At 55.0% G+C, this 24,313-nt stretch overlaps 1 protein-coding gene across 2 annotated transcripts in view; it reads right to left on the reverse strand.

The window, feature by feature from the left end:
- The window catches only part of LOC141272530 (uncharacterized), an 86,979-nt gene that overhangs the window by 14,912 nt on the left and 47,754 nt on the right, over window positions 1-24,313 (reverse strand). The window contains exons 4-7 of one of the 2 annotated variants that reach the window (XM_073683347.1): window positions 23,356-23,453; window positions 23,199-23,277; window positions 22,995-23,092; window positions 22,756-22,873 (exon numbers count right to left, since the gene is read on the reverse strand). In XM_073683347.1, the coding sequence (XP_073539448.1) occupies window positions 22,756-22,873; window positions 22,995-23,092; window positions 23,199-23,277; window positions 23,356-23,453 (393 nt within the window). Of the gene's footprint in view, window positions 1-21,980; window positions 21,991-22,755; window positions 22,874-22,994; window positions 23,093-23,198; window positions 23,278-23,355; window positions 23,454-24,313 lie in introns of both variants that reach the window. The other variant, XM_073683355.1, reaches the window with a different exon arrangement.

Genomic DNA, 24,313 nt, shown 5'->3' on the forward strand with positions numbered 1-24,313 from the left:
ACCAGTAAAATCTCTTGACTCTCTTAAGCGACATGCCAAGGGTTCAATGGCTGGCGCAAAGAGAAAGGGCGACAATGGACATCCCGGTCTAGTGGCCCTCAGTGATTTAAAAGTCTCAGAGAGTTGACCATTCACTCGAATTTTATCAGTTGGGCAGTGGTATAACAGCCGGGCTAAAGCAATGTAGTAAGGGACAAAGCTCATCTTTTTCAAAACTGCCCACAGATAACTCCAATCCACACTGTCAAATGCTTTCAGCTCAATAGGGTCTTATGGATCTTAGCATACACTGTGTGCAGAATTATTAGGCAAATGAGTATTTTGATCCCATGATACTTTTTATCCATGTTGTCCTACTCCAAGCTGCAGAGGCTTCAGAGCCAACTACCAATGAAGTAAATCTGGTGCTGTGCATCTCTGTAATGAGGAGGGGTGCTGACTAATGACATCAATACTCTATATAAGGTGTGCTTAATTATTAGGCAACTTCCTTTCCTTTGGCAAAATGGGTCAGAAGAGAGATATGACGGGCTCTGAAAAGTCCACAATTGTGCGATGTCTTGCAGAGGGAGGCAGCAATCTTGAAATTTCCAAACTTTTGAAGCGTGATCACCGAACAATCAAGCGTTTCGTGGAAAATAGCCAACAGGGTCGCAAGAAACGTGTTGGCCAAAAAAGGCGCAAAATAACTGCCCATGAATTGAGGAAAATCAAGCGTGAAGCTGCCAAGATGCCATTCACCACCAGTTTTACCATATTTCAGAGCTGCAACGTTACTGGAGTATCAAAAAGCACAAGGTGTGCGATACTCAGGGACATGGCCAAGGTAAGGAAGGCTGAAAAACGACCACCTATGAGCAAGAAACATAAGATAAAACGTCAAGAATGGGCCAAGAAATATCTTAAGACTGATTTTTCAAAGGTTTTATGGACTGATGAAATGAGAGTGACTCTTGATGGGCCAGATAATCACCCTCTGACAGGTAAAGCTAAATGGGAGGGGGATGTAGGCCCTATATCGATGGAGCAATGGTGAGAGTTATTCTAGAAATTGTTCCCAAATTATCTCCCTGTGAGGCACAAAGGCTTTTTGAGCTTTAATTAATTCACAGAGTATACAAAGCTCCAAGCTTTTTACACCCGATAGGATATTGCCATGATGCAAAATGCTCTGGGTGCGGGATTGGCGCATATGATGTGAGAGTGTAGACAGATAGGCCCATTTTGGAATGAGGTCACATCCTTGATAGAAAGGGTGTATGGGGTGAAATCGTTAACAGATCCCCATATATGTATATTGGGAATATTTGAGGGTCGAGTGGATCCCGACTTGCCCCTATTCGTAGATATCTCTCATATTTTATTTCAAGCAGGTAAACTTCTTGCGTTTCACTGGTTAGACGCACAACCTCCATCTATCGGAGAACTACAATGAAGGATAAATAATATAATCTGGATGGAAATAGGAGTCTATCATATTCGCAAATTCGAAACGACATGGAGTCCTTGGTTGGATACTTCAGGGCGGCCCACGGATCTTCTAATTAGAGATAGAATATTAACGCTGCTTTCCCTTTGTTAGTTACTTTTTTATCTTCTTCCCCCTTCTATGAATGTTATACTCCGTTATTCTAGAACGGCTGTGCTCTGGGATGTTGGGATTTGGGTTTAGGGAAATGAAGTTGAGATACTTTATGGTTGACGCTATGGAATTACTGTGTCATTTATGTGATTTGAAAGATGAAAAATTTCTATTTGGAGTTTTTCAATAAAAATTATTTGATTAAAATAAGGAGGACAACTACATGACATAACATTAACACAATGACAAGTGAATAACACTTATAATCTGGTGACATTGGCACAAGTCAGGGGTGGCAGAGATTAGACAGCAAATAGACAGTTCTTAAAGGGAACCTGTCACCAGCATTTACCCCCTTAATGTACCACCAGTGACATTTCACTCTCTCAAGCTTCCTATCTCGCCCTCAGTGCAGAAAAGTGTCCACACAATTAACAATGGAGTTTTAATCTTTCATTACCGCATGCAAATGAGACTGACGAGTCACACAGGCGGCCAGGAGGAGTCGAGCTCCGGCCACCGTCATCATGTCCTCAGTATGACTAAAGGCATGATGGGAAACATTAGAAGACTGGAATAGCACTGAAGGCACATTAAGGGGTTAAATTCTAATTACAGGCCCCAGGTGCGGACACTGAATGTGAAGGGACCCTGTGCAGGACTTATATCTGGGCCCCCCCTCCTCACCAAGCTGTGTGTTTTACTATCAGAACAGACATCACTTAAAAAAATAATTAACTATATATTAAACCATATACTGACCAGAGAGGCACCGCGGAGTCCTTCTCCCAATGTCTGAGAAGGAAAATCTACAGAGGTAGAAAGTGGAACGATCCCAGTATGTGAGCAACCTGTAGTGCAAATGGGCCTCCATACCCCCCGGAGCCTCACTACCCCCCGGAGCCTCACTACCCCCCGAGAGCCTCCCTACCCCCCGGAGCCTCCCTACCCCCCGAGAGCCTCCCTACCCCCCGGAGCCTCCCTACCCCCCCAGAGCCTCCCTACCCCCCGGAGCCTCACTACCCCCCGGAGCCTCCATACCCCCCCGAGAGCCTCACTACCCCCCGGAGCCTCACTACCCCCCGAGAGCCTCACTACCCCCCGAGAGCCTCACTACCCCCCGAGAGCCTCACTACCCCCCCGAGAGCCTCACTACCCCCCCCCGAGAGCCTCACTACCCCCCGAGAGCCTCACTACCATCCCCTGGAGCCTCTCCTACCCCCCAGAGCCTCACTACCATCCCCTGGAGCCTCCCTACCCTCTTTATCTCCCCTGGAGCCTCTCTACACTACTTGTCCTATATGCAGCTGAACCTGCTGCACATGTGATACGTCTGAACATGCACAAAATGCTAAATATAAGTCTCTAAAAATGACGTTTAATCATCAGTTCCTGCAGTCAGTAAACCAGTCCAGGACTGCTGTCAATCAATGCTACTGTGCAGGGGGGAGCACGGCCACAGCAGTGTGACTGACAGCCGGTGTGTGCAGGTGGAGGAGACGAGGGACGACGGAGTTTTTAACCACACACACATACATACATACAGTATATATAGTGTTTCTCCATCTTATGATTGTGGCCGTGGCTGGGTACCGTACATCCGCCTCCTATTGAAATCACTAGTGCAGTACCTGCCACAGCCACCATCAGAAGACGGAGCAGCTCTGAGATTTAGCATCTCCAGCTGTCCGACACCGGGAACTGCTGATCGGCGGGGGTGCCGGTTGTCAAACCCCAACCGATCAGACAATGATGACCTTTCCTAAGCATAGGTCATTAATCATAAAGTAGATGACAACCTCTTTAAGGGACTTGAATTTGTGATTGTCTGATCGCTTGTTCTATACACTGTGATACTATAATATTGCAATGTATAGACAAAAATTAGGTTCTCCTATATAGCCCGACCATAGCATGTACTAGTCAGCTCTGTTTCATAGACCAGGTTCGTGCATGTCATTAGCCGGTGTTATGCACACGCCCGGGCTAAGCGGCGTGTGCGTGTGATTGATAGTGATTCCACTGGACCGTGCCGGAGAGTGAATGCCTGGAGGGGCGTGACTAAGTATTCACCCGATCCGACCAGGGTCGCACGACGGCATACGACGCCAGTGCACCAAGGAGGAACCGAGCAGAGGGACCAGGTGCTACTCCAGGACAGACCCCGGACACGGCTGTTGACCCACACAGGGAAATACAGGAACAGGCTGGTACACAGACTGGAGGGTATAGGCAGGCACGACTGGAATGCAGGCAGGCGGGTATGCAGGCAGGGGGGTAAAGGCAAGCACAGCTAGAGTGCAGACAGGGAGGCACTAGCAGGTAGGAACACAGGCGGGATAGGACCCAGTACACACCGGGACTCAGGAACAATACAGGCAGAGGGTTACAGGCAAGCACAGCTAGAGTGCAGACAAGGCTGAGCAGGGAGGACAGGGCTCTGTTCACACGGAACAGACAGGAAGGGAAAGACAGAGCCAGATACTCACACAGTACTTGCAGAGACAACAAGCAGGAGTTAGGTACGAGTTCAAACTCTGCAGAAAAAGGAAGGGAACGGACATAGAGGCAAAACAGGTAAAGGACAGGAGAGAGTTCAGACTGGAACTGAGTGTACGGAGGAGACCGACACTGCAGAGGGATACAGGAGCGGGTCTGGGAATACGGCCCCCAGAGAGGCGGAACGAACAGGCAAGGAGCGTGTTCAGACAGGACAGACCAGACACAGGAGCGGGTCTAGGAAATCGGCCACTAGAAGGCGAGAGGAACAGGCTAGGAGCGTGTTCAGACAGGACAGACAAGAGAACACAGAAAGGAGTCAGTTCAGACACGGGAGCTGATACCGCAAAGCAGGAGACATACAGGACTCAGTTCAGACACGGGAGCTGATACCGCAAAGCAGGAGACATACAGGACTCAGTTCAGACACGGGAGCTGATACCGCAAAGCAGGAGAAATACAGGACTCAGTTCAGACACGGGAACTGATACAAAAAGCAGGAGACAAGAGACGGGACCTGGCACCTTCAGAGTGCAAGCACACACTGAAGGAAAACACTATGCACAGGCAGGGATAGAAGGGAGCTGCTGAGCTATATACCAAGTGACAGACAGCAATAGGCTGAGGACGCACAAGGGGTGTGACCCACAGCAGGTACAAAAGGCAGGAAGTGATCGGGCGCCGCCCTTAAGCAGCAGAAACAGACACAAACAGACAGCATGGAGGGAAGCCAGAGAGACATTCTGGACAGGAGATCAAGTGCGCCCTCTTGCACAGTGGGAGATGGACCACCATGCAAGGACGCCGCCAGGTATGTTACAGTACCTCCCCCCTTACGCCCCCTCTTCTTCAGGCCTGCCAGAATCTTCCGCAGGGAATTCGAGGGCCAGTCGTTCACTGGGTTGGAGGGGGACAGAGACTTAAGGGTAATCTCTGCTTCGAGGTACATCTTGTCAAGCTCACAGGAAGAAATAGACGGGTTATCACGTACATAATGAGGAAAAGTCACTGTCTCTTTGTTATCTGGTGGTATCCCGGAGGATTCAGGAAACAACTGGAGGTCCTCCGCCGGGTCAGAAGAGTGCAGAGGCTCAGAGAAAACAACTGCTTCAGAGTACACTAGGTCGGACTCACTGGAGGAAGCAGGCGAGGTATCGGGTACCGAGTATAGGAAAGTCTCTGTCCATTCACCACCAGGTGGCACCCCGAAGGGTTCTGGAGACAGCTGGCGGTCCTCCGCCTGGTCAGAGGGGTGTAGAGACTCACGGGTAACCTCTGCTTCAGAGTACACTAGGTCGGACTCACTGGAGGAAGCAGGCGAGGTATCGGGTACCGAGTATAGGAAAGTCTCTGTCCATTCACCACCAGGTGGCACCCCGAAGGGTTCTGGAGACAGCTGGCGGTCCTCCGCCTGGTCAGAGGGGTGTAGAGACTCACGGGTAACCTCTGCTTCAGAGTACACTAGGTCGGACTCACTGGACGAAGCAAGCAAGGTATCAGATCCAGGATATAGGAAAGTCTCTGTCCATTCACCACCAGGTGGCACCCCGAAGGATTCTGAACACAACTGGAGGTCCTCCGCCTGGTCGGAGGGGTGTAGAGACTCAGGAGTAACCTCTGCTTCGGAGTACACTAAGTTGGACTCACTGGACGAAGCGAGCGAGGTATCAGGTACAGAGTATAGGAGAGTCTCTGTCCTTTCGCTACCAGGTAGCACCCCGAAGGGTTCAGGAGACAACTGGAGATCCTCCGCCTGGTCGGAGGGGTGTAGAGACTCGGAGGTAACTACCACTTTGGGGTACCCATTGTCAGGCTCACAGGACGAAGCGGACAAAGTATTGAGTACCGGGTGTAGAGAAGTCTCTCTCCATTTGTCATCGAGTGGTATCCCGGAGGGTTCAGGAGGCAACAGGGGATCCTCCGCCAGGTAGTAGAGGTGCACAGACTCTGAGGTAACCACAGCTTTGGAGCATCCTTGGACATGCACACCGGTTAAAGAGAAAGAAGCATCTGATGCCGGGTGCAGGAAGTTCTCCTGTGTGGAGTCTGGATGGGCAGAAGTCTCTTCGGCCAGGAGAACTGGTGCACTACCCACGCTCACTACCCATTGGGGTTTCTCCGGGATACAGGGAGATGAAGCTTCAGTAGGGACTTCAAGGTTGGGGTCAGGAGGTCTCAGGGAGGACAGACCCTGGCGTGACGGCTTGCCTCTAAGTCTAGCACGTCTGGACTGCCTCTTGAGGTTGAGAGAAGTATTCCGGAAAGCGTAGTCACCCTGTGAGGATTCTGGGTGGGCAGTAGTCTCATTGGGCTGGAGGACTATTGCGCTACCCACACACATTACCCGTCGGGGCTGCTCCGGGATATTGGGAAGTGAAGCTTCAGCAGGGGCTTCAGAGTTAGGGTCCTCGAAGACCATACGAAAGGCCACCAGGAAGGCCTGCAGGTCAAGGATGACAGGATCCCATGCTTCCCATAGGGGGGTGACCCATTTCAAGGCATCACCCGCTAGGTAGTCAATCATAAAGGCCACTTTAGCCCAATCGGAAGGAAAATAGAGAGGGTAGGCCTTAAAGTGTAGCATGCATTGCTCCACAAATGCACGACACTGTCTTGGATCCCCATAGTAACGTGGCGGATCCGCAGGAACGAGGGCTGATAGATCCATCTGGACGGGTGCGTAATTCGCCTGGAACTCAGCTAAAGGGGGAAAAAAAAATTTATTTATTTTATTTTAATGCATGTATTCGCTGGAAAAACTTCTCAAAGAGCGAAGGCCGTGGGGCTCAACGGGAACCATGGCCTGAGCATGCTGTTATGCACACGCCCGGGCTAAGCGGCGTGTGCGTGTGATTGATAGTGATTCCACTGGACCGTGCCGGAGAGTGAATACCTGGAGGGGCGTGACTAAGTATTCACCCGATCCGACCAGGGTCGCACGACGGCATACGACGCCAGTGCACCAAGGAGGAACCGAGCAGAGGGACCAGGTGCTACTCCAGGACAGACCCCGGACACGGCTGTTGACCCACACAGGGAAATACAGGAACAGGCTGGTACACAGACTGGAGGGTATAGGCAGGCACGACTGGAATGCAGGCAGGCGGGTATGCAGGCAGGGGGGTAAAGGCAAGCACAGCTAGAGTGCAGACAGGGAGGCACTAGCAGGTAGGAACACAGGCGGGATAGGACCCAGTACACACCGGGACTCAGGAACAATACAGGCAGAGGGTTACAGGCAAGCACAGCTAGAGTGCAGACAAGGCTGAGCAGGGAGGACAGGGCTCTGTTCACACGGAACAGACAGGAAGGGAAAGACAGAGCCAGATACTCACACAGTACTTGCAGAGACAACAAGCAGGAGTTAGGTACGAGTTCAGACTCTGCAGAAAAAGGAAGGGAACGGACATAGAGGCAAAACAGGTAAAGGACAGGAGAGAGTTCAGACTGGAACTGAGTGTACGGAGGAGACCGACACTGCAGAGGGATACAGGAGCGGGTCTGGGAATACGGCCCCCAGAGAGGCGGAACGAACAGGCAAGGAGCGTGTTCAGACAGGACAGACCAGACACAGGAGCGGGTCTAGGAAATCGGCCACTAGAAGGCGAGAGGAACAGGCTAGGAGCGTGTTCAGACAGGACAGACAAGAGAACACAGAAAGGAGTCAGTTCAGACACGGGAGCTGATACCGCAAAGCAGGAGACATACAGGACTCAGTTCAGACACGGGAGCTGATACCGCAAAGCAGGAGACATACAGGACTCAGTTCAGACACGGGAGCTGATACCGCAAAGCAGGAGAAATACAGGACTCAGTTCAGACACGGGAACTGATACAAAAAGCAGGAGACAAGAGACGGGACCTGGCACCTTCAGAGTGCAAGCACACACTGAAGGAAAACACTATGCACAGGCAGGGATAGAAGGGAGCTGCTGAGCTATATACCAAGTGACAGACAGCAATAGGCTGAGGACGCACAAGGGGTGTGACCCACAGCAGGTACAAAAGGCAGGAAGTGATCGGGCGCCGCCCTTAAGCAGCAGAAACAGACACAAACAGACAGCATGGAGGGAAGCCAGAGAGACATTCTGGACAGGAGATCAAGTGCGCCCTCTTGCACAGTGGGAGATGGACCACCATGCAAGGACGCCGCCAGGTATGTTACAGCCGGCTGCCACTGCGCTCCTATGCACACAGAGCCGGTCACATCCAAATCTGCAATGTGCGGACACGACTGGCTCTCCTGATCAGACTTGTCCATGGTCGTCTTTGCTCCTACATATGACTCCAGGGCACAGAAGACACTTGTTCTTCATCCCCTGACAGCCCCCCATAGATGTGCTCATAAAGCGGAGTCTGTGATTGGCTAACAGGGGATGAGACCTCAGAGTGTGCAGTGCATGTTACTGTATAAGGGGCCTCTCCAGACTCGTTACAGTGGCTGTGGGTAATGTGCACCGTGAGCCACTAAGCACAACTCCCTCTCTGCCCCTTCCTGAAGAAGGGAGGGGAGGGTGTCCTGTGTGCCATGGGGGAAGGGGAGGAGGGTGTCCTGTGTGCCATGGGGGAAGGTGAGGAGGGTGTCCTGTGTGCTATGGGGGAAGGTGAGGAGGGTGTCCTGTGTGCCATGGGGGAAGGCGAGGAGGGTGTCCTGTGTGCCATGGGGGAAGGCGAGGAGGGTGTCCTGTGTGCTATGGGGGAAGGTGAGGAGGGTGTCCTGTGTGCTATGGGGGAAGGTGAGGAGGGTGTCCTGTGTGCTATGGGGGAAGGTGAGGAGGGTGTCCTGTGTGCTATGGGGGAAGGTGAGGAGGGTGTCCTGTGTGCTATGGGGGAAGGTGAGGAGGGTGTCCTGTGTGCTATGGGGGAAGGCGAGGAGGGTGTCCTGTGTGCCATGGAGGGAGGGGAGGAGGGTGTCCTGTGTGCCATGGGGGAAGGGGAGGAGGGTGTCCTGTGTGCCATGGAGGGAGGGGAGGAGGGTGTCCTGTGTGCCATGGGGGAAGGGGAGGAGGGTGTCCTGTGTGCCATGGAGGGAGGGGAGGAGGGTGTCCTGTGTGCCATGGAGGGAGGGGAGGAGGGTCTCCTGTGTGCCATGGGGGAAGGCGAGGAGGGTGTCCTGTGTGCTATGGAGGGAGGCGAGGAGGGTGTCCTGTGTGCCATGGAGGGAGGCGAGGAGGGTGTCCTGTGTGCCATGAGGGGAGAAGGGTGTCCTGTGTGTCATTGGGGGGAGGAGGGTGTCCTGTGTGCCACTGGGGGGAGGAGGGTGTCCTGTGTGCCACTGGGGGGAGGAGGGTGTCCTGTGTGCCATTGGGGGGAGGAGGGTGTCCTGTGTGCCATTGGGGGGAGGAGGGTGTCCTGTGTGCCACTGGGGGGAGGAGGGTGTCCTGTGTGCCATGGAGGGAGGGGAGGAGGGTGTCCTATGTGCCATGGAGGGAGGGGAGGAGGGTGTCCTGTGTGCCATGGGGGAAGGGGAGGAGGGTGTCCTGTGTGCCATGGAGGGAGGGGAGGAGGGTGTCCTGTGTGCCATGGGGGAAGGGGAGGAGGGTGTCCTGTGTGCCATGGAGGGAGGGGAGGAGGGTGTCCTGTGTGCCATGGAGGGAGGGGAGGAGGGTGTCCTGTGTGCCATGGAGGGAGGGGAGGAGGGTGTCCTGTGTGCCATGGGGGAAGGGGAGGAGGGTGTCCTGTGTGCCATGGAGGGAGGGGAGGAGGGTGTCCTGTGTGCCATGGAGGGAGGGGAGGAGGGTCTCCTGTGTGCCATGGGGGAAGGCGAGGAGGGTGTCCTGTGTGCTATGGAGGGAGGCGAGGAGGGTGTCCTGTGTGCCATGGAGGGAGGCGAGGAGGGTGTCCTGTGTGCCATGAGGGGAGAAGGGTGTCCTGTGTGTCATTGGGGGGAGAAGGGTGTCCTGTGTGCCATTGGGGGGAGGAGGGTGTCCTGTGTGCCACTGGGGGGAGGAGGGTGTCCTGTGTGCCATGGAGGGAGGGGAGGAGGGTGTCCTGTGTGCCATGGAGGGAGGGGAGGAGGGTGTCCTGTGTGCCATGGAGGGAGGGAGGAGGGTGTCCTGTGTGCCATGGAGGGAGGGGAGGAGGGTGTCCTGTGTGCCATGGAGGGAGGGGAGGAGGGTGTCCTGTGCGCCATGGAGGGAGGAGGGTGTCCTGTGTGCCATGGAGGGAGGGGAGGAGGGTGTCCTATGTGCCATGGAGGGAGGGGAGGAGGGTGTCCTGTGCGCCATGGGGGAAGGGGAGGAGGGTGTCCTGTGTGCCATGGGGGAAGGCGAGGAGGGTGTCCTGTGTGCCATGGGGGAAGGGGAGGAGGGTGTCCTGTGTGCCATGGAGGGAGGGGAGGAGGGTGTCCTGTGTGCCATGGGGGAAGGGGAGGAGGGTGTCCTGTGTGCCATGGAGGGAGGCGAGGAGGGTGTCCTGTGTGCCATGGAGGGAGGGGAGGAGGGTGTCCTGTGTGCCATGGAGGGAGGGGAGGAGGGTGTCCTGTGTGCCATGGAGGGAGGGGAGGAGGGTGTTCTGTGTGCCATGGGGGAAGGCGAGGAGGGTGTCCTGTGTGCTATGGGGGAAGGTGAGGAGGGTGTCCTGTGTGCTATGGGGGAAGGTGAGGAGGGTGTCCTGTGTGCTATGGGGGAAGGTGAGGAGGGTGTCCTGTGTGCTATGGGGGAAGGTGAGGAGGGTGTCCTGTGTGCTATGGGGGAAGGTGAGGAGGGTGTCCTGTGTGCTATGGGGGAAGGCGAGGAGGGTGTCCTGTGTGCCATGGAGGGAGGGGAGGAGGGTGTCCTGTGTGCCATGGGGGAAGGGGAGGAGGGTGTCCTGTGTGCCATGGAGGGAGGGGAGGAGGGTGTCCTGTGTGCCATGGGGGAAGGGGAGGAGGGTGTCCTGTGTGCCATGGAGGGAGGGGAGGAGGGTGTCCTGTGTGCCATGGAGGGAGGGGAGGAGGGTCTCCTGTGTGCCATGGGGGAAGGCGAGGAGGGTGTCCTGTGTGCTATGGAGGGAGGCGAGGAGGGTGTCCTGTGTGCCATGGAGGGAGGCGAGGAGGGTGTCCTGTGTGCCATGAGGGGAGAAGGGTGTCCTGTGTGTCATTGGGGGGAGGAGGGTGTCCTGTGTGCCACTGGGGGGAGGAGGGTGTCCTGTGTGCCACTGGGGGGAGGAGGGTGTCCTGTGTGCCATTGGGGGGAGGAGGGTGTCCTGTGTGCCATTGGGGGGAGGAGGGTGTCCTGTGTGCCACTGGGGGGAGGAGGGTGTCCTGTGTGCCATGGAGGGAGGGGAGGAGGGTGTCCTATGTGCCATGGAGGGAGGGGAGGAGGGTGTCCTGTGTGCCATGGGGGAAGGGGAGGAGGGTGTCCTGTGTGCCATGGAGGGAGGGGAGGAGGGTGTCCTGTGTGCCATGGGGGAAGGGGAGGAGGGTGTCCTGTGTGCCATGGAGGGAGGGGAGGAGGGTGTCCTGTGTGCCATGGAGGGAGGGGAGGAGGGTGTCCTGTGTGCCATGGAGGGAGGGGAGGAGGGTGTCCTGTGTGCCATGGGGGAAGGGGAGGAGGGTGTCCTGTGTGCCATGGAGGGAGGGGAGGAGGGTGTCCTGTGTGCCATGGAGGGAGGGGAGGAGGGTCTCCTGTGTGCCATGGGGGAAGGCGAGGAGGGTGTCCTGTGTGCTATGGAGGGAGGCGAGGAGGGTGTCCTGTGTGCCATGGAGGGAGGCGAGGAGGGTGTCCTGTGTGCCATGAGGGGAGAAGGGTGTCCTGTGTGTCATTGGGGGGAGAAGGGTGTCCTGTGTGCCATTGGGGGGAGGAGGGTGTCCTGTGTGCCACTGGGGGGAGGAGGGTGTCCTGTGTGCCATGGAGGGAGGGGAGGAGGGTGTCCTGTGTGCCATGGAGGGAGGGGAGGAGGGTGTCCTGTGTGCCATGGAGGGAGGGAGGAGGGTGTCCTGTGTGCCATGGAGGGAGGGGAGGAGGGTGTCCTGTGTGCCATGGAGGGAGGGGAGGAGGGTGTCCTGTGCGCCATGGAGGGAGGAGGGTGTCCTGTGTGCCATGGAGGGAGGGGAGGAGGGTGTCCTATGTGCCATGGAGGGAGGGGAGGAGGGTGTCCTGTGCGCCATGGGGGAAGGGGAGGAGGGTGTCCTGTGTGCCATGGGGGAAGGCGAGGAGGGTGTCCTGTGTGCCATGGGGGAAGGGGAGGAGGGTGTCCTGTGTGCCATGGAGGGAGGGGAGGAGGGTGTCCTGTGTGCCATGGGGGAAGGGGAGGAGGGTGTCCTGTGTGCCATGGAGGGAGGCGAGGAGGGTGTCCTGTGTGCCATGGAGGGAGGGGAGGAGGGTGTCCTGTGTGCCATGGAGGGAGGGGAGGAGGGTGTCCTGTGTGCCATGGAGGGAGGGGAGGAGGGTGTTCTGTGTGCCATGGAGGGAGGGGAGGAGGGTGTCCTGTGTGCCATGGAGGGAGGGGAGGAGGGTGTCCTGTGTGCCATGGAGGGAGGGGAGGAGGGTGTCCTGTGTGCCATGGAGGGAGGGGAGGAGGGTGTCCTGTGCGCCATGGGGGAAGGGGAGGAGGGTGTCCTGTGTGCCATGGGGGAAGGCGAGGAGGGTGTCCTGTGTGCCATGGGGGAAGGGGAGGAGGGTGTCCTGTGTGCCATGGAGGGAGGGGAGGAGGGTGTCCTGTGTGCCATGGAGGGAGGGGAGGAGGGTGTCCTGTGTGCCATGGAGGGAGGGGAGGAGGGTGTCCTGTGCGCCATGGAGGGAGGGGAGGAGGGTGTCCTGTGTGCCATGGGGGAAGGCGAGGAGGGTGTCCTGTGTGCCATGGAGGGAGGCGAGGAGGGTGTCCTGTGTGCCATGGAGGGAGGGGAGGAGGGTGTCCTGTGTGCCATGGAGGGAGGGGAGGAGGGTGTCCTGTGTGCCATGGAGGGAGGGGAGGAGGGTGTCCTGTGTGCCGTGGAGGGAGGGGAGGAGGGTGTCCTGTGTGCAGTGGAGGGAGGGGAGGAGGGTGTCCTGTGTGCAGTGGAGGGAGGGGAGGAGGGTGTCCTGTGTGCAGTGGAGGGAGGGGAGGAGGGTGTCTTGTGTGCCATGGGGGAAGGGGAGGAGGGTGTCCTGTGTGCCATGGGGGAAGGGGAGGAGGGTGTCCTGTGTGCCATGGAGGGAGGGGAGGAGGGTGTCCTGTGTGCCATGGAGGGAGGAGGGTGTCCTGTGTGCCATGGGGGAAGGGGAGGAGGGTGCCCTGTGTGCCATGGGGGAAGGGGAGGAGGGTGCACTGTGTGCCATGGGCGGTGGGTGTCCTGTGTGCCACTGGGGGCAAGGGAGGGAGACTGTGTGCCATGGGGGGAGGAGGGTGTCCTGTGTGCCATGGGCGGTGGGTGTCCTGTGTGCCACTGGGGGGAAGGGAGGGAGACTGTGTGCCATGGGGGGAGGAGGGTGCCCTGTGTGCCATAGGGGGAGGAGGGTGCCCTGTGTGCCATGGGGGAAGGGGAGGAGGGTGCACTGTGTGCCATGGGCGGTGGGTGTCCTGTGTGCCACTGGGGGGAAGGGAGGGAGACTGTGTGCCATGGGGGGAGGAGGGTGTCCTGTGTGCCACTGGGGGGAAGGGAGGGAGACTGTGTGCCATGGGGGGAGGAGGGTGTTCTGTGTGACATGGGGGAAGGGGAGGAGGGTGCACTGTGTGCCATGGGGGGAGGACGGTGTTCTGTGTGACATGGGGGAAGGGGAGGAGGGTGTCCTGTGTACCACGGGGGGAGGAGGGTGTCCTGTGTACCACGGGGGGAGGAGGGTGTCCTGCGTGCCACGAGGAGAGGAGGGTGTCCTGCGTGCCACGAGGAGAGGAGGGTGTCCTGCGTGCCACGGGGAGAGGAGGGTGTCCTGCGTGCCACTGGGGGGAGGAGGGTGTCCCGTGTGCCACGGGGGGAGGAGGGTGTCCCGTGTGCCACGGGGGGAGGAGGGTGTCCCGCGTGCCACGGGGAGAGGAGGCTGTCCTGCGTGCCACGGGGAGAGGAGGCTGTCCTGCGTGCCACGGGGAGAGGAGGCTGTCCTGCGTGCCACGGGGAGAGGAGGCTGTCCTGCGTGCTACGGGGAGAGGAGGTGTTATGCACACGCCCGGACTGACTGGCGTGTGCGTGTTTATGTAGTGATTCCACTGTGCCATGAACCGGAGAGTGCCTGGAGGGGCGTAACTAAGTATCTGCCCGATCCGACCAAGGTGGCACGACGGCATACGACGCCAGTGCACCAAGGAGGAACCGAGCAGAGGGACCAGGTGCTACTCCAGGAAAGACCCCGGACACGGCTGTTGACCCACACAGGGGAATACAGGAACAGACTGGTAGGCTGGCACACAGACTGGTGGGTATAGGCAGGCACGACTGGTATGCAGGCAGGCGGGTATGCAGGCAGGGGGGTACAGGAAAGCACAGCTAGAGTGCAGACAGGGAGGCACTAGCAGGTAGGAACACAGGCGGGATAGGACCCAGTACACACTGGGACTCAGGAACAGAACCACAGATGTGGCGGACAAACACAGCAGAGTGAGGCCGCCCAGAGAGGTGAGCGAGAACAGGGCAGGACAAGGCCGCCTGGAGCGGTGAGCAAGAGTAGAGCAGGACAAGGCCGCCAGGAGCGGTGAGCAAAGGGTCAGAGCTGAGCGAGACTGCCGGAGCAGTGAGCAAGAGTAAAGCAGGACGAGACCGCCTGGAGCGGTGAGCAAGAGTGGAGCAAGACTGCCGGAGCAGTGAGCAAAAGGATACGAGCGGAGCGAGACTGCCGGAGCAGCGAGCAAAAGGGTCCGAGCGGAGCAAGGCTGCCGGAGCAGCGAGCAAAGGAGTCAGAGCAGGCTAGAACCGCCGGAGCGGTGAGCAAAGGAGTCAGAGCAGGCTAGAACCGCCGGAGCGGTGAGCAAGGCAGAGCAGGGGGGACAGGGCTCTGTTCACACGGAACAGACAGGAAGAGAAAGGCAGAGCCAGATACCCACAGGATACTTGCAGTGAAGTAGCGAGTGGACCACAAACTCACAAACGGGAGTACAGAGACAACAAGCAGGAGTTAGGTACGAGTTCAGACTCTGCAGAAAAAGGAAGGGAACGGACATAGAGGCAAAACAGGTAAAGGATAGGAAAGAGTTCAGACTGGAACTGAGTGTACGGAGGAGACCGACACTGCAGCGGGATACAGGAGCGGGTCTGGGAATACGGCCCCCAGAGAGGCGGGACGAACAGGCAAGGAGCGTGTTCAGACAGGACAGACAAGATACAGGAACAGGTCTAGGTAATCGGCCCCTAGAAGGCGGGAGGAACAGGCTAGGAGCATGTTCAGACAGGCCTGGAAATACAGCCTCCAGGATAGGCAGACAAGAGATTACAGACAGGACTCAGTTCAGACACGGGAACTGATACCGCAAGGCAGGAGACATAGACAGGACTCAGTTCAGACACGGGAACTGATACCGCAAAGCAGGAGACAAAGAACGGGACCTGGCACCTTCAGAGTGCACGCACACACTGAAAGAAACACTATGCTCAGGCAGGGATAGATGGGAGCAGCTGAGCTATATACCAGGTGACAGACAGCAATAGGCTGAGGACGCACAAGGGGTGTGACCCACAGCAGGTACAAAAAGCAGGAAGTGATCGGGCGCCGCCCTTAAGCAGCAGAAACAGACAGCAAGGAGGGAAGCCAGAGAGACATTCTGGACTGGAGATCAAGTGCGCGCTCTTGCACAGTGGGAGATGGACCACCATGCAAGGACGCCGCCAGGTATGTTACAGGAGGCTCTCCTGCGTGCCACGGGGAGAGGAGGCTGTCCTGCGTGCCACGGGGAGAGGAGGGTGTCCTGCGTGCCACGGGGAGAGGAGGGTGTCCTGTCTGCCATGAGGGGAGAAGGGTGTCCTGTGTGCCATGGGGGGAGTAGGGTGTCCTGTGTGCCGTGAAGGGAGGAGGGTGTCCTGTGTGCCGTGGATAGAAGCCATCACACTCCTCTCAGCTCCATCCACGGGAGGGAAGTGAGAGGGAGTAGGGTTGTTACTTTCCTCCCGTAGATGGAGCTGAGAGGAGTGTGATGGCTTCTATCCACGGCACACAGGACACCCTCCTCCCTCCATGGCACAGAGGACACCTTCCTCCCCTCCCTCCATGGCACACAGGACACCCTCCTCCCCTCCCTCCATGGCACACAGGACACCCTCCTCCCCTCCCTCCACGGCACACAGGACACCCTCCTCCCCTCCCTCCATGGCACACAGGACACCCTCCTCCCCTCCCTCCATGGCACACAGGACACCCTCCTCCCCTCCCTCCATGGCACACAGGACACCCTCCTCCCCTCCCTCCACGGCACACAGGACACCCTCCTCCCCTCCCTCCATGGCACACAGGACACCCTCCTCCCCTCCCTCCACGGCACACAGGACACCCTCCTCCCTCCATGGCACACAGGACACCCTCCTCCCCTCCCTCCATGGCACACAGGACACCCTCCTCCCCTCCCTCCATGGCACACAGGAAACCCTCCTCCCCTCCCTCCATGGCACATAGGACACCCTCCTCACCGGCACACAGGACACCCTCCTCCCCTCCCTCCATGGCACACAGGACACCTTCCTCCCCTCCCTCCATGGCACACAGGACACCCTCCTCCCCTCCCTCCATGGCACACAGGACACCCTCCTCCCCTCCCTCCATGGCACACAGGACACCCTCCTCCCTCCATGGCACACAGGACACCCTCCTCCCCTACCTCCATGGCACACAGGACACCCTCCTCCCCTCCCTCCATGGCACACAGGACACCCTCCCCCCCTCCCTCCATGGCACACAGGACACCCTCCCCCCCTCCCTCCATGGCACACAGGACACCCTCCTCCCCTCCCTCCATGGCACACAGGACACCCTCCCCCCCTCCCTCCATGGCACACAGGACACCCTCCTCCTCTTCCTCCTGAAGGCCATGCAGAAGAAGCAGAGAGGGAATCACTTGACTGTCAGGCTGAGCGTGAGCAGTTTCTTTCCTACGATGACCCGTGTTTCCTGAATTATAGAGTCAGCATCAACACTGAGAGGAGAGGAGTGGGCCCCATCCAGTGTCTTTCACAGAGGCCTCAGTCTGTACGGCCCCTTTCCCTCCTCATTATGTTGATGCTGCTGCTGGCTCTAGGATAGACAAGACTCGGGACCCTGTGCAGCAGCACTGGAAGTATGTCTGCCCCCGACAGGCCCCCTTGTCACTTGCTGAAAAAAAATTGAGTTAAATAACTCGCTGAGCTCTGCTGATTCCTCTGCTCTTATCTGTTCTGCGCTGCGTCACTCCATTGCAGACTCCTGGAGCGCATCATGTGAAATCTCTGCGTTCTTCAGTCGTCTATGGGGACATGTGCTTTCTCCAGCCTTCCCAAATGCTGCCAATCACAGTGTGGCAGCCTCAGACTGCTAGATCAGATGCCGAGCTGTGATTAGCAGCATCTGGGAGGGGTGAAAGCGAATGTCCCCAAAGAAGACTCTAAGGAAAGCCCAGCTGGACTGCAAAGTAGAGATGTCACATGATGCACTCCAGAAGGAAAAGATTTGGCCATAAATTACATGCTGACAGAGAATATAACACCTGCATGGAAAAAGACGCCCGCTCAGGGCAGTATCTTGTCTCCATGTTTATACTGTGGTACATCGGCTCACTTGATTGTACATAGAGGTATACAGGAACACTGTCTCTTTAAATTCTTCCCAGATTTATTAGGCAGCATAAACCATGGGAAGTAAAACAAACACGGCCCTTTGGGCAAAAACAGGAAAACAAAACAAAGTGGTGATACCAAACACAGTCCTTGTGGTAGCGGGGATCCACTGGCTAAACAGGGAAGTCTGGATAGGGCATCTGCATTTCCATGTAGTTTCCCGGGCCTGTGCTCTACATGAAAATTAAAGTCCTGGAGTGCTAGAAACCACCTAGCTACCTGGGCATTCTTCCCCTTCCTTTCCCTCATCCATCTCAGGGGCGCATGATCTGATACTTGCCTGAATTTTCGGCTTACCAGATAATATCTCAAGAGTCTCAATTGCCCATTTGATGGCCAGGCACTCCTTCTCTACCATGGCATAGTTCTTTTCACAGGAGGAGAGTTTCCTACTCAGGAATAGGACTGGATGTTACTCCCCATCTATTTCCTGGTATAACACAGCTCCCAACCTGACCTCGGAGGCGTCGGTCTGAACCACAAACTCCTTTGTGAAATCAGGCGCTACTAAGACCGGCTGTTTACATAGGATGAGCTTCAACTCCTGAAATGCCATCTCCGCTTCAGGGGACCACATGGCCATGGACGTCTTCGAGCCCTTAAGAAGATCAATCAGGGCAGCAGCTATCCTGGTGAAATTCGGGATAAATCGCCGATAATACCCCACCATTCCTAGAAACACCCGAACTTGCGGATAGCCTCCACCTCCACTTGCGGTTTTATTTCGCCCCTTCCGATGATGTAGCCCAAGTATTTTGCCTCTTCTTTTCCCATGGCGCACTTCTTTGGGTTTATCGTAAACCCCGACTTCCTTAGAGCATCCAGTACCGCCTGGACCTTCTGTAAATTATTTCCTCAATCCGGGCTGAATATTATGATGTCATCCAGGTAAGCTGAGGCGTACTTCTCGTGAGATACTAGGATCAGATCCATGGCCCTCTGGAAGTTAACTGGGGCTCCCTGCAGACCGAATGGCATCCCGGTGTATTGAAAGCACCCGTCAGGAGTAGAGAAGGCCGTCTTCTCCTTGGCACTTGGAGACAAGAGAATCTGCCAGTACCCTTTCGTTAGGTCCAGGGCGGTAATATATCTGGCTGACCCTAGCCTCTCAATAAGCTCAAGCGGGGCATCGGATATGTGTCGAACTTTGACACCTCATTCAGCTTCCTGTAGCTATTACAGAACCGCCATTCTCCATTCGGCACTGTTGCTTTTGGGCCAGTGATAGTGTCTCTGCCACTGTGACATCCTCGGGCTTCAGGATGGGCCCCCAGGCACGTAGCTTCCACCGGCTCCCTGTCTCGCCAAGGTTTGAGCAGGTTAACGCGATACGGCTTTCTTCTTCCTGGTTGGTGGATCTTGTAGTTGACATCACTCAACTTTTCGACCACCTCATATGGCCCTTGCCACTTAGCCAGGAATTTACTCTCCACCATGGGGATCAACACCAACACCCAGTCTCCAGGGCTGAACTGTCTCAGTCTCGACGACCGATTGTAGACACTTGCCTGGGCCACTTGTGTTTGTAGGCTTTCCCTTACAATTGGCATCATCCCTGCAATACTGTATTGCATTTGGGCCACATGCTCGATGACGCTCCGGTGGGGTGTTACCTCGGCTTCCCAGGTCTCTTTCGCAATGCCCAATAGTCCCCGAGGGTGCTGTCCGTATAGCATACTCGAAGAGTGAGAGCCCTTGGGCACCTTCCCTAATGGAGAATAGCAGGTAGGGGAGTAGGCAATCTCATTCTTGGCCATCCTTCTCCTCGACCTTTTTAAGTATGGATTTTAGGGTCTTGTCGAACCTCTCCACCAGGCCGTCCGTCTGCGGATGGTACACTGACGTCCTGAGTTGTGTAATCTGGAGAGCCTTACACAACTCCCTCATCACTTTTGACATGAATTCCCTGGTCTGTCAGGATCTCCTTTGGCAGGCCCGTCCGGGAGAAGATATGGACTACTTCTCGGGCTATACTCAGGGCAGAGGAGTTTCTCAGTGGTACCACCTCCGGGTACCGTGTTGCATAGTCCAGTACCAGGATGTACTGGTTTCCCCTGGCCCTACAAGGTCCATAGCAATTCAGTCAAACGGGACCTCTATAATGGGTAACGGGACCAAGGGACTACAGAAGTGGGATACAGGAGCAGTTAACGGACACGTAGGACAGCACCGACAATAGCTGACCACCTCCCGTTGACATCCAAGCCAGTAAAATCTTTGAAGGACCCCACCCAAGACATGAGAATGGGCTAGGTCTAGTACCCTAAGCCTATAGGGTCCTGGTACCAACAGCTGTTCTAACACCTCTCCTCTCTGTTTAGTGACCCAATATAGCAGATTCTCATTAACTGAAAAATAAGGAAACCTGGTGTCAGCCCCCGGCTCTTGGGCAACCCCATTTCTCACAGTCACAAAGCATTGTCCCATGCCCCTTTTAACGTAAGGTCCTCCATTTGAGCAGTCCCAAAATTCCCCCGAAACTTCCATCTCAGGAATCTCAGCCTCTTGGGTCACCACCTCGTCCTCGTCCCCTTCAAGGACACACAGGGGGAATTAATTTGCCTTCGACTGCGATGAGGATTCAACATGGTGGAACCATCTCCTGTCTGCGTCACATGGTACGCCTGCTTTCTGCCATAAGTTCCAGAAAAGGCTAAAGTCTCGCCCTATTATTAACAGGTGTAGCAGGCCCTCAACCATCCCGACCTCATGGAACTCAGCCCCACAATTCGTTTTTATTATCATTGGGTGACGGGGTAGTCCTTGGCATCCCCATGGATACAGCGGACGCCCACATACTTCCCTGGGATCAACTGGTGGGGGAGTGTGGCCTTTACCAGGGTCACCAAACTTTCTGAGTCCAGAAGTTCAGACACTAACACTCCATTTATGGTCACGGGACATGACTGTGGCCCCTCATAGGGCTGATAAGCCACACTGCAGGCGGGGTAGGCATAGTATGAACCTACGCTGCAGTCCATCGGCTCAGAGGACATAGGACAACAAGCGGCTATGTGTCCAGGATTGTGACACCTCCAGCAGATCAAGACTTTCCTGGTGGCTTTTGGCAGACCCTCAGCAACCCCTTGGGACCTCGAACTACCCGAGTGGTGGCTATACCCCTCTTTTGAGATTCGGGCTCCCTCTGGGTTCCCCAGTATGGGAAGGCAGAACCTTTCGGCTTCCTTAGGGACCTCTCGGCCACCTTTCTACGAGGCCAATCAGGTAGTCCGCATTCCAGAGGTCTCCCTGCACAATCCAGGTCTGCACGGGCCTAGGGAAGGAGTGAATAAACCTGTCCATTACGACCCTTTCTACCATCTGGGTTGGGGTGGAGGACTCTGGCTGCAACCACTTCTGTACAAGATGGAGGAGATCGAACATTTGGGAGTGAGGGGGTTTTTCACCACAATATGCCAAGAGGTGAACCCTTTGGGCTCTGACTGACATAGTCACTCCAGCATGTGCCAGTATCTCAGTTTTCAGTTTCAAATATTCACCGTCATCCAGTAAGGCTAGATTATAATAAACCTTTTCGGGCTCGCCAGTCAGATAGGGTTCCAGCATCTCTGCCCACTGCTCTGGCGGAAGCTTCTCCCGCTCTACCACCGGCTCACAAACAGTCAAAAATGCTTCCACATCAACCCCCAGGGTCATTTTTTGTATGGTTCATCTTACTGCTTTTCGGACGTACAAGTCATCACCTGGAGTTGGGGGGAGGGGCTGCCGGCCTCCCATGAACCGCCTCCGAGAGCATCTCCATCTGCTGTTGCTGCTGTCTGAGCTGGTCTTGTTAGTGCTGCTGCTGTTGTTGGATCTATTGCAATATTAGCTTACTTGTCTCCTGTTGGGCTAACACAAGACGCTTGACCAGGTCCTCCATACTGTCTGTCTTTGTTTCCTGGCTTATGGCCGCCTTTACCCAGGACATGCGGTTTGTCCTCAGCGGTTACACATGCCTCCTGGGGATCTTGCCCGCACTTCTACCGCCACCTGTGGTACATCGGCTCACTTGATTGCACATAGAGGTATACAGGAACACTGTCTCTTTAAATTCTTACCAGATGTATTAGGCAGCATAAACCATGGGAAGTAAAACAAACATGGCACTTTGGGCAAAAACAGGAAAACAAAACAAAGTGGTGATACCAAACACAGTCCTTGTGGTAGCGGGGATCCACCCGCTCGTTGATTGAACTAGGTCTCATAAACCAACATGATTGTTGCAGCTGTTTGTAGATACGAGCTCCTAATTCCTTTTATGATGAAGCAATTCTCCACCCGGCACAGAGGACTAAACATCTGTCATGTACTGTCACCTACCTGGTGTCCTCCACTTGTCTCTGACTGAGACCGGTGTTCTGGTCCTCCTACATCCAAGATGGCCTCCATAGTGGCAGAGGGACGACAGCCGTATGTCTGACCCACACCTCCATAGCACGGCACTTACTGACTTACCATAGGGGTCTTCATGCCACCGGGCGGCCGGCCTGGATGAGGAGGGACCAGAACGCCGGCCTCAGTGTAGGAGGCAGTGGGAGGCAAACAGAGGCGACAGGTAGGACGACTCTACATGTGACATGTGTCGTCACTCGTCAGCACCAGGCAGAGGCTGCTACATCCCCGAGATCCATAGGACGGGGAGATTCATAACCTGGAGCACAAGCTCAGTCATTTATATGGCAGCAGGGACTTGTGTAAGGAAAATATGGACGTAAAGGATGGAAGGAATATTATAGAAGGCAAAGGAAAACTAATATGAGCTTCCTAAATCATTAAGAAGAGGTGTGAAGGCGGCCCCGGTATTCATCGGAGCACAGCCGGACTCTATAGGAGCAGCCGCGCCATCACCGGACGCTTCTGCTGTGATGTGGACGGCGGATAAAGCTTCACTGCACCGGAGACTTCATACAATATCACACACCGGTCATCATCATCATCATTACACACCGGACATCATCATCACACGCCGGTCATTATTACACACCTGTGGAAACATCTACCGGAATCTCCTCCTTCCCGTCACTCACACACGGCTGATCCCCCCTCGTCATCGCTTCTTCTTCTGTCTCATCCTCCTCTTTATTCTTAGTCGGATCTTCCCCCTGATATATCAGATGTAACAATCAGCGCAATACAAGAAACCACCAAAATCTGTGACATCTATGACCTCGATCAGAAATTTCCCCCATATACAGATCCGGTACAGGGCTCAGCACCGTCTACCTGATGACTCTCCGGGATGTTGCGATTCTCCTCCGGACAGTCCTGGGAATACAGAGGATGAGGACATCTCTCTGGTGGATTTCTCCTCCTGGATCCATCTGTAGGAAACACATAGTGACGGAATAGATTGTGTCATGTGATGATGAGATGATGGGAGTAGTAGTAGGTGACCACAGAACAGACATGACAGTCTCCCCTCCTCACCCTGCTGATCGGCCCATATTGCGGTCGCCTCTTGTGCTCCATGTATAACCTCAACCTTAATATCAATCAGATCTTCACCCTAAAAAGAACAATGTGAGATGAGCTCAGGTCCCATCACTTCATGGTCAGATGTTGTGGGGACTTCAGTGTCATCTACCTGATGATCCTCCGGGATGTTGTGATTCTCCTCTGGACAGTCCTGGGGATACAGAGGACGGGGACATCTCTCTGGTGGATTTCTCCTCCTGGATCCATCTGTGGAGCCACAGAGATTGAATACATGACCTGCCGTGTATTTCAGGCCTATTTCATGAGTTTAATTTTTTTTTAAATTCTGTGGAAGCAGAAAAGCAATGTCTGACTTTCATTTGTTCATTTTCATAGATTATTATTACTTTTGTCAGATTCAAGTTATTTCTGTGACCATTGTGGGTTTTTCTTTCATTAAAAGAGGTGTACCAACAATTTTGACCACGTGTGTAAAAACGGAGGAATTGTTATGGTAACCAGCTCTAACTCCAAGTCCTCAATTTCCATGACACCGACTCCCTCATACACGGCTCATGTGTAAGTGATACATTTACTGTAGCACAGATTCATCTCAGCTAAAAGTCTAGACCCTGAGATCAGGAATAGGACGGACATTTATAGGACATTTCCCAAATTATTATGAAAAAAAAATAGTCCTCAAAAACGGCATTGAACGACTGTACCCAATTTATTATGTATTTTAGGAGTTGGAGTCCCTTTTATAAAGACTCCACCAAAATTGACACCGTCTCCACAGCCCTGATGGTAAATATTTATACTTTGCTTTATTATTTAGATAATTCATATATCTTTGATAATTTTGTATTTTAATATTAGCTTTATAAGTATTATTCATAAAGCTATATCACAAGGCATTATATAGAGGTGTCTGTGTTCAGCTCTCTCTTGTTTTTAAAAGTACAGTTAATTGGACACAGCTAGCTTTAGTTTCAAGGACATCTGCAGATGTTTCCATAATTTACGATTTAGTTATTTCCAATTAAAATACTTTCTTTCCCCAATTAAAATATCTGCAGCGTGAGGTAATGTAAAGCCTGTAAAGACATTCCCCTTCTCATATCTCT

This window comes from Phyllobates terribilis, unplaced genomic scaffold (genome assembly GCF_046119375.1).
Source record: "Phyllobates terribilis strain yellow unplaced genomic scaffold, ASM4611937v1 Scaffold_1__5_contigs__length_1240528914, whole genome shotgun sequence".
NCBI classification, from domain to species: Eukaryota; Metazoa; Chordata; class Amphibia; order Anura; family Dendrobatidae; genus Phyllobates; species Phyllobates terribilis.